Genomic DNA, 10,208 nt, shown 5'->3' on the forward strand with positions numbered 1-10,208 from the left:
TCGGTCAGCTGGGGGGGGGGGCGGCCCGGAGGCCGTGGCCCCCGGGGGGTCCGGCGGGGGGCGGGGGGGGTCCGGGGGGCGGGGGGGGTCCGGCGGGGGGCGGGGGGGGTCCGGGGGGCGGGGGGGGTCCGGCAGCCAGGCGCTGGAGCCGCTGGAGCGCCCGCTCGGCCGAGAGGCGGGCTTCGGGGTCGGGGTCCCAACAATCCTCCAGCAGCTCCGGCAGAGCCCCCCCGGGCTGCGGGAACCCCACCCCGACCTCAGCGGGGAGCCCTCGGCCGGGGGAGCCCCTGGAAGGGACCCCCTCGGGGGGTGGGGGACCCCCCCCCGGGCATGACACCCCCAAGAAGGGACCCCTCACGGGCAAGTGGACCCCCAAGAAGGGTCTGGCCCCACCCAGCATAGGGGGACCCCTTTGCACCCCAGCAGAGACACACACCACCCCCCCTGCAGGGACCCCCTGGAAATGACACCCCCAAACAGGGACACCCACCCCCCACACAGGAGCACCCCCAGGCACCCTCAGCATCCCTGGGGACCCAGGCAAAGATCCCCCCCCCGGGGCCCCTGTGGCAAGGGACCACCCTGGGAATGGTCACCCCTGGGTACCCCCAAACACCCCTGGGCACCCAGGCAGGGACCCCCCCCACAGAGTAGAAGGCCCCCACACACAACCCTGGGCACCCAGGCAGGGACCCCCCCAGGGGGAAGGACCCCACACACACCCTTGGGCACCCACACACAACCCTGGGCACCCAGGCAGGGACCCCCCAGAGGGAAGGACCCCACACACACCCCTGGGCACCCACACACAACCCTGGGCACCCAGGCAGGGACCCCCCCAGGGGGAAGGACCCCACACACACCCCTGGGCACCCAGGCAGGGACCCCCCCCACAGAGTAGAAGGCCCCCACACACACCCCTGGGCACCCACACACAACCCTGGGCACCCAGGCAGGGACCCCCCCAGGGGGAAGGACCCCACACACACCCCTGGGCACCCACACACAACCCTGGGCACCCAGGCAGGGACCCCCCCAGGGGGAAGGACCCCACACACACCCTTGGGCACCCACATACACCCCTGGATACCCCCAAACACCCCTGTGCACCCAGGCAGGGACCACCTCCCCTGGGCATAGGTACCCTGGGCCACCCCACACACCCCTGGGACCTCTGGGCATGAACCCCCCTGGGTCACCCCAACCCATGGGCACCCTCAGCACCCACTGGCACCGAGGTGGGACACACACACACACACACACACCCCATTCCACGGGCGCCCGCCGGGGCTGACCTGGGGGGCTCGGTGCCAGGCGGGGGGGATGAGCGGCCGCCGCCGCTCCTCCACGGCCAAGTGCCGGAGCTGGGCACCCGTGGGGCTGGCACCCAGCTCCGCCTCGTACGCCAGCCGAAACGCCGGCACGGGGGCTCCTGCGTGGCATGGGGGGTGGGGTTCAGCAGGGCGGGGTGGGTGGGGACCCAAGGGAGCGGGGCGTGGGGGCACCCATGGGTGCTCACCGGGGCTGAGGGCCTGGCAGCGTGAGAGGATCTCCCAGAGGAGCAGTGCCAGGGCGTAGACGTCCGCCTGCCGCAGCGCCCGGCCCCACGCCCGCAGGTCCAGGCTCTCGTCGAGGATTTCGGGTGCCAGGTACCGCTGGGTGCCCGCCTGCGCCCACCCGCACGGCTTGCACGGCACGCAGGGAGGGACGGGGACCCGCGGCCGTGCACCAGGGCCGTGTGTGCGCGTGCACAAGGGTAAGGCTTGTGCCAGGGCCACGCATGTGTGTGCACCATGTCCCAGCTTACACTAGGCCTGTGCTTGCACGTGCAGTGAGCAAGGCTTGCACTAGGGTCATCCGTGCATGTGCACTAGGGTCATCCTTGCACGTGCACCAGGGTGAGGCTTAGACTAGGGCTGTGCTTGCACCACGGCCCAGCTTACACTAGGCCTGTGCTTGCACGTGCACCAGGTCCCAGCTTGCACCAGGACCACATGTGCACATCTGCCAGGGTAAAGATTGCAGGAGGGCTGTGCTTGCATGTGCACCAGGTGCTGGCTTACACCAGACCTGTGCTTGCACGTGCACTGGGTAAGGCTCGCACTAGGGTCATCCTTGCACGTGCACCAGGGCTCAGCTTGCACCAGGGCCACGCATGCATGTGCGCCAGGGTGAGCTTTGCACCAGGGCTGTGCTTGCACGTGCACTAGGTCCCACCTTACACCCAGGCCACGCTTGCACATGCACCAGGTAACCAGCTCACACCAGAGCTGGGCTTGCACGGGCAGTGGGTGAAGCTTGCGCTAGGGTCATCCTTGCACGTGCACTAGGGTCATCCTTGCACGTGCACCAGGGTCATCCTTGCATGTGCACTAGGGTCATCCTTGCACGTGCACCAGGGTCATCCTTGCACGTGCACCAGGGTAAGGCTTAGACTAGGGCTGTGCTTGCACCAGGGCTCAGCTTGCACCAGGGCCATGCTTGCACATGCACCAGTCCCCTCCTTGCACTACAGCTGTCCCTTCATACGCCCGAGGGCGGCACTTGCACCCGCGCCCCACCGCCAGCAGCGTGAGGGGGGCCCCCTCCCCATTGCTGCCCGCACCCCATCCCCGTCCCCGTCACCTTGCGGATGGGCACGGCGTGGCGGGCGCTGGTGCCAGCCTGGGCGCGCGGTGGCAGCGCCAGCGCCAGCCCGAAGTCCCCGATGGCGCAGGTCCCGTCCTCCCGCACCAGCACGTTTTGGCTGCTCAGGTCCCGGTGCACCACGCTGGGCTTGTACAGGCCTGGGGAGGGGGGCCGGGGGTGGGGTGGGGGGAACGGGGAGCCGTGGGGTGACACCCCTGCAGAGACCGGGCGAGCTCGGTGCAGGAGTGGCCCTACTCACCGTCACGCCAGAGCTCCTGGTGCAGGAAGGCCAGGCCGCGGGCGAGGGAGAGCGCCAGGCGCACGCTGCCGGCCCACGTCCCAACGTGCTGCCCCAGGAAGTGTCGCAGGGAGCCCTGGGGACACGGGGACACGCGTGGGGACACGCGTGAGGACACGCGTGGGGACACGCGTGGGGACAGAGGGCAGCCCCCCCCCCCCCCCATGCCCGCACCCAGCTGCATCCCGTGCAGAAGCACCCCGATGTCATGGCCACAGCACAACCTGCGTGGGCATCTCCAGCAGCCCGTGCACGTGCGTGTGCAACACGAGCAGCCCGTGCACACCCACGGGCACACGCGCAGCAACTCTCCCACATGCACCAGCACCCCACGCGCACCCACGTCTTGCACACGCACCCGGTCCCTCCTACAGCAGCCCGTGCGCAGCCATCTGTGCCCCCACCAGCTTGTGCACACCCATGCACACCCCCAGCACCTTGCACACACGTGTGCCCACCCCCGAGAGGCTGTTGCACCTGCAGCAACCCATGTGCACCCGGGCGTGCCCCCAGCAGCCCATGCACACCCATGTGCACCCCGAGCAGCCCCAGCAGCCCGTGCACACCCATGTGCACCCCGAGCAGCCCCAGCAGCCCATGCACACCCATGTGCACCCCGAGCAGCCCCAGCAGCCCATGCACACCCATGTGCACCCCGAGCAGCCCCAGCAGCCCATGCACACCCATGTGCACCCCGAGCAGCCCCAGCAGCCCGTGCACACCCATGTGCACCCCGAGCAGCCCCAGCAGCCCGTGCACACCCATGTGCACCCTGAGCAACCCCAGCAGCCCATGCACACCCATGTGCACCCGGGCGTGCCCCCAGCAGCCCATGCACACCCATGTGCGCCCTGAGCAGCCCCAGCAGCCCATGCACACCCATGTGCGCCCCGAGCAGCCCCAGCAGCCCATGCACACCCATGTGCGCCCCGAGCAGCCCCAGCAGCCCATGCACACCCATGTGCGCCCCGAGCAGCCCCAGCAGCCCATGCACACCCATGTGCACCCTGAGCAACCCCAGCAGCCCATGCACACCCATGTGCACCCCGAGCAGCCCCAGCAGCCCATGCACACCCATGTGCACCCCGAGCAACCCCAGCAGCCCATGCACACCCATGTGCACCCCGAGCAGTCCCAGCAGCCCATGCACACCCATGTGCACCCCGAGCAGCCCCAGCAGCCCATGCACACCCATGTGCACCCTGAGCAACCCCAGCAGCCCATGCACACCCATGTGCGCCCCGAGCAACCCCAGCAGCCCATGCACACCCATGTGCGCCCCGAGCAGCCCCAGCAGCCCATGCACACCCATGTGCACCCTGAGCAGCCCATGCACACCCATGTGCACCCATGTGCACCCTGAGCAACCCCAGCAGCCCATGCACACCCATGTGCACCCTGAGCAACCCCAGCAGCCCGTGCACACCCATGTGCGCCCCGAGCAACCTATGCACACCCTGAACAACTCATGCACAGCCCAAGCAGCCCATGCACGCTTGTGTGCACCCCCAGCAGCCCATGCACACCCCGAGCAGCCCCAGCAGCCCATGCACACCCGTGTGCACCCCGAGCAGCCCCAGCAGCCCATGCACACCCATGCACACCCTGAGCAGCCCATGCACACCCATGTGCACCCATGTGCACCCTGAGCAACCCCAGCAGCCCATGCACACCCATGTGCGCCCCGAGCAGCCCCAGCAGCCCATGCACACCCATGTGCGCCCCGAGCAGCCCCAGCAGCCCATGCACACCCATGTGCACCCCGAGCAACCCCAGCAGCCCATGCACACCCATGTGCACCCCGAGCAACCCCAGCAGCCCATGCACACTCATGTGCACCCCGAGCAGCCCCAGCAGCCCGTGCACACCCATGTGCACCCCGAGCAGCCCCAGCAGCCCGTGCACACCCATGTGCACCCCGTGCATCTCCAGCAGCCCATGCACACCCATGTGCACCCCGTGCATCTCCAGCAGCCCATGCACACCCATGTGTGCCCTGAGCAACCCCAGCAGCCCATGCACACCCATGTGTGCCCTGAGCAACCCCAGCAGCCCATGCACACCCATGCACACCCTGAGCAGCCCGTGCACACCTATGTGCACCCCGAGCAACCCCAGCAGCCCATGCACACACATGTGCACCCCGAGCAACCCCAGCAGCCCATGCACACCCATGCACACCCTGAGCAGCCCATGCACACCCATGTGCACCCCGAGCAGCCCCAGCAGCCCATGCACACCCATGTGCGCCCTGAGCAGCCCCAGCAGCCCATGCACACCCATGTGCACCCCGAGCAGCCCCAGCAGCCCATGCACACTCATGTGCACCCCGAGCAGCCCCAGCAGCCCATGCACACCCATGTGCACCCCCAGCAGCCCCAGCAGCCCATGCACACCCGTGTGCACCCCGAGCAGCCCCAGCAGCCCATGCACACCCATGCACACCCTGAGCAGCCCATGCACACCCATGTGCACCCATGTGCACCCTGAGCAACCCCAGCAGCCCATGCACACCCATGTGCGCCCCGAGCAGCCCCAGCAGCCCATGCACACCCATGTGCGCCCCGAGCAGCCCCAGCAGCCCATGCACACCCATGTGCACCCCGAGCAACCCCAGCAGCCCATGCACACCCATGTGCACCCCGAGCAACCCCAGCAGCCCATGCACACTCATGTGCACCCCGAGCAGCCCCAGCAGCCCGTGCACACCCATGTGCACCCCGAGCAGCCCCAGCAGCCCGTGCACACCCATGTGCACCCCGTGCATCTCCAGCAGCCCATGCACACCCATGTGCACCCCGTGCATCTCCAGCAGCCCATGCACACCCATGTGTGCCCTGAGCAACCCCAGCAGCCCATGCACACCCATGTGTGCCCTGAGCAACCCCAGCAGCCCATGCACACCCATGCACACCCTGAGCAGCCCGTGCACACCTATGTGCACCCCGAGCAACCCCAGCAGCCCATGCACACACATGTGCACCCCGAGCAACCCCAGCAGCCCATGCACACCCATGCACACCCTGAGCAGCCCATGCACACCCATGTGCACCCCGAGCAGCCCCAGCAGCCCATGCACACCCATGTGCGCCCTGAGCAGCCCCAGCAGCCCATGCACACCCATGTGCACCCCGAGCAGCCCCAGCAGCCCATGCACACTCATGTGCACCCCGAGCAGCCCCAGCAGCCCATGCACACCCATGTGCACCCCCAGCAGCCCCAGCAGCCCATGCACACCCATGTGCACCCCGAGCAGCCCCAGCAGCCCATGCACACCCATGTGCACCCCGAGCAACCCCAGCAGCCCATGCACACCCATGTGCACCCTGAGCAGCCCCAGCAGCCCATGCACACCCATGTGCGCCCTGAGCACCCCCAGCAGCCCATGCACACCCTGAGCAGCCCGTGCACACCTATGTGCACCCTGAGCAGCCCATGCACACCCTGAGCAGCCCATGCACACCCATGTGCGCCCCGAGCAGCCCCAGCAGCCCGTGCACACCCATGTGCACCCTGAGCAGCCCATGCACACCCATGTGCACCCCGAGCAGCCCCAGCAGCCCATGCACACCCATGTGCACCCTGAGCACCCCCAGCAGCCCATGCACACCCCGAGCAGCCCGAGCATGCCCACGTGCACCCTGAGCACCCCGCACCCCCGCCACGCACACCCTGAGCATCCCTCCCACAACGATGAGCAGCACCCCCAGCCCCCCACTGCCACTCACGGCGGGGTAGAGCTGGAGGACGAGGAGCCCCCCACGGGCGCGGGGCCCAGCACCCCGCGTGCCCAGCAGCCGGGCCACGTTGTCGTGCTCCATCAGGGGCAGCCCGTGCACGGCCCTCTCGGCCGCAAAGCGCCCGGCTGCCCCCGCGGCGAAGGCCTTGATGGCCACCGGCCGCTGCTGCAGGGTGCCCCGCCACACCTCCGAGAAGCGCCCCGCCTGCAGCACCTGCTGGCACCCATGGGTGCCCGTAGTGACACCCCGGGTGTCCCCTCAGGGCAATGGGATCCCATCCGGGCTTGGGTGACCCCAGCCCCAGGGACATGCAGCTCAGGGCACCCATGGGTGGCCTCGGCTCTGGGAACCCCCACATCCAGGGATACCCATCTCCAGGCACCCATGGGTGTCCCCATCCCCAGGGATCCCCACACCCAGGGATCCCCAGGCACCCATGGGTGTCCCCAGCCCTAGGGATCCCCATCCCCAGGCACCCATGGGTGTCCCCATCCCCAGACACCCCCACACCCAGGGATCCCCAGGCACCCATGGGTGTCCCCATCCCCAGTCACCCCCACACCCAGGGATCCCCAGGCACCCATGGGTGTCCCCATCCCCAGTCACCCCCACACCCAGGGATCCCCAGGCACCCATGGGTGTCCCCATCCCCAGACACCCCCACACCCAGGGATCCCCATCCCCAGGCACCCATGGGTGTCCCCATCCCCAGACGTGCCCACACCCAGGGATCCCCATCCCCAGGCACCCATGGGTGTTCCCAGCCCCAGACACCCCCATACCCAGGGATTCCAGCCCCGGGCTCCCCAAACCTAGTAGCCCCAGTCCTGGGCACCCGTGGCCACCCTCAGCCCTGGGCTTCCTTGTGCCCACCCCTGAACTGCTGCTCCCCCATTTGTGACCCCCCATGGGTGCCCCCCTGCCCCCTCCCCATACAGGTGCTCCCAAGTGGGTGCCTCCCCAGTATTGCCTCCTTAAGTGCCACCATTTTGGTACCCCCCAAAACCTGGTGTCCCCTCAGGCTCCCCCATGGGTGCCCCCCCCTGTGGGTGCCCCACACCCCATGGGTGCCCGCACCTGCAGGAAGCGCAGCGCAGGCAGGTCTGGGCTGGGGGGTTTGGGGGGCACCCTGGTCCCCTGGCACCCCCGGGGTGGCCGCCCTGTGTGGGTCCTTGCCCGTCGCAGCCCTGGGAGGGGGATGTGTGGCACACAGGGACACCGGGGTCAAACCCACCCAGGGACCCCCCACCCAGCGACCCCCCATATTCAGGGACATATGATGTGGGGACCCCAGAGACCCCCCCATCCTGGGGACACAGGGGACACCCCACTAGGGCACCCTCACACCCAGGGCTCCCCAAGACACTGGGACCCCCCCTGGCCCAGGGACAGGGTGACATGGCAGTTGGGGACCCCTCACACCCCAGGAGACCCGCACCCTGGGGACAGCAAGGACGTGGCATTTGGGGTCACCAACCCTTGGGGGCACCCGCACCCAGGGACTCCCAGGGGACACGGGGTAGGGGGTGGCCTGTGCCCAGGGGTCCCTGTGTCCCCCCTGTGTCCCCATCCCTACCGAGGATGGCCAGGCAGGTGAGGAGGAGGAGGAGGAGGGGACCGGCACCCCACAGCCACAGGGTCCTCGCAGACCCCGTGCGGCCAGGCACTGGGGACAGAGGCTGTGGTGACAGGGAGCCCCCACACCTGAGGGTGGCCCCCTTCTTTGGGGACTCAGGTCAGAGACACCCCATGGGTCCCAGGACAACCCCCCCCATGGGTCCTCCAACCCCATATAGGTCCCCTATAGGTGCCAGGACCCCCCATCATTCCCCCAGTCCCCTGTGGGACCCACCTCTCCCTGTAAGTCTAAAGGTCCCAGGTCCCCTCCACAGGTCCCCTATGGGTCCCAGGTCCCCCTATGGGTCCTCCAGTTCCCATGGGTCCCCTATGGGTTCCAGGCCTTCCCCCGTGGGACTCCAGCCCCCCATGGGCCTCCCCATGGGTCCCACATCCCCCTATGGGTCCCCAAAGGTCTCAGGGTCCCCCATGGGTCCCCCCAGTCCCCCATGCATCCCCAGCCTGCCCCCTCCCCCGCGAGTGTCCCCCAGCATCCCCATGCCTCCCAGTGGATCCCATCCAGCCCCCCAGTGCCCCCCAGTACCGGGGCCATGGCGGGGCCCCCCCAGCCCCAGGGCTGTCCCCATCCCGCTGGCATTGCCGTTGCAGAGGTGACCGTGGCAGAGGCAGACGAGGACGGCGCCGCCGGGGGGTCCCGCGGGACTGGGGGCACAGGTGGGAGAGGGGCAGGCGGCCCCCCCACCCCCCCAGCAGCCTAGGGACACTGCCGTCACCGGGGCACCCCAGGGTGCTGGCTGGGGGACCCCAGGCCCGGGGATGGGGCAGAGGGCCAGGCCAGACCCCTGTGCCCCTCCCCTCCCTGGCATCCCCCTGCCTGGGACCCCCCTCCCCGAACCCCCCCCCAGCGCTGCTCCATCCCAGCACCACTGTAGCTACTTCTCAAGGCCAAGGTCAAGCGTAGCAGCTGGGAAGAGACTCAGGCATCCGGGCTTTCCAGCACCCCCCAAAACCCGTAATGGCCCCTAAAGGCAGGATCAGGCCCCTCCATCCTGCCCCAGCCCCTTCTGCCCCCCCCCCCGATACCCCCCAGGGCAGGATCAGGCCCCTGTACCTGCTCCAGCTCCTCCTGCCCACCTCCGATACCCCTCCCCAGGGCAGGATCAGGCCCCTCCATCCTGCCCCAGCCCTTTCCCCTGCCCCCATACCCCCCCCAGGGCAGGATCAGGCCCCTCCATCCTGCCCCAGCCCTTTCCCCTGCCCCCATACCCCCCCAGGGCAGGATCAGGCCCCTCCATCCTGCCCCAGCCCTTTCCCCTGCCCCCATACCCCCCCAGGGCAGGATCAGGCCCTGGCCCCTTCTCCCCAGCGATACCCCAGGGCAGGATCAGGCCCCTTGTCCCCCCCCGACCCCCCCCCCCCCAGCATACACCCCTGGGGCGGGGGTCTCACCCTGCACCAGCGCATGGCTCTGGTTCCAGATCCCGATGCAGCACTGGCCGGGGGGGCAGCGGATGGTGCCAGCCTTGGCCCCCCCCGGCCCCCCCAACCCACCCCGCACGCTGGGGTGCTTGTAGGAGACACAGCTGAGGTTGTGGGGGCCTGGGGCAGGGGGGGAAGGAACACAGGGTGCCGATGACTCCCAGCCCCCCCTCCCCCAAACCAACTCCTCACCCCCCAGGGCAGCACCCCAGGGTGAGGGGGCTCCCCCAGCACCCACCTGGCAGCCCCCGTGCCAGCCCCATGGGTGCCTCCGGCTGCGGGGAAGGAGCTGGCGGGATGCGTGCGGGGGCCGGTGGGAAGAGAAAAGCGGGCCTTGGCCAGAGGCAGCCCCTGGGGAGGAGGAGGAGGAGGAGGAGGAAGGTGCTGCCCCCGCAATAGGGAGGAGAGAGGGACAGGGTGCCCTGGTGGGAGCCAGCCCTTGCACCCCCACCCCACGTCACCCAAAGCCCAACCCCGCCCCAAGG

At 69.4% G+C, this 10,208-nt stretch overlaps 1 protein-coding gene across 1 annotated transcript; it reads right to left on the reverse strand.

Annotated features, from left to right (window-relative positions):
* Positions 1-4: 4 nt before the first annotated feature.
* AMHR2 (anti-Mullerian hormone receptor type 2) lies at positions 5-10,111 on the reverse strand. Its single transcript, XM_064474176.1, has 11 exons — positions 9,962-10,111; positions 9,694-9,843; positions 8,828-8,998; positions 8,243-8,332; positions 7,744-7,853; positions 6,655-6,879; positions 2,888-3,002; positions 2,626-2,786; positions 1,520-1,667; positions 1,296-1,432; positions 5-235 (listed from the first exon to the last, which is right to left on the reverse strand). The coding sequence occupies exons 1-11, from the start codon at positions 9,984-9,986 to the stop codon at positions 5-7; spliced, it is 1,563 nt and encodes a 520-aa protein (XP_064330246.1). The 5' UTR covers positions 9,987-10,111.
* Positions 10,112-10,208: the final 97 nt, after the last annotated feature.

The sequence above is a fragment of the Phalacrocorax carbo genome, chromosome 27 (assembly GCF_963921805.1).
Source record: "Phalacrocorax carbo chromosome 27, bPhaCar2.1, whole genome shotgun sequence".
Lineage (NCBI taxonomy): Eukaryota > Metazoa > Chordata > Aves > Suliformes > Phalacrocoracidae > Phalacrocorax > Phalacrocorax carbo.

What these genes read in the sequence shown, in the direction of transcription:
- AMHR2 (XM_064474176.1), bottom strand. Translation starts at nt 9,986, where the DNA reads ATGGGGCTGGCACGGGGGCTGCCAG. An exon ending in CACCTGCCTGGCCATCCTCG is followed by an intron (nt 7,854 to 8,242) that starts GTAGGGATGGGG and finishes TCCCCCTCCCAG; the next exon opens with GGCTGCGACGGGCAAGGACC. An exon ending in CTGCGCTGCGCTTCCTGCAG is followed by an intron (nt 6,880 to 7,743) that starts GTGCGGGCACCC and finishes GGGTGCCAGCAG; the next exon opens with GTGCTGCAGGCGGGGCGCTT.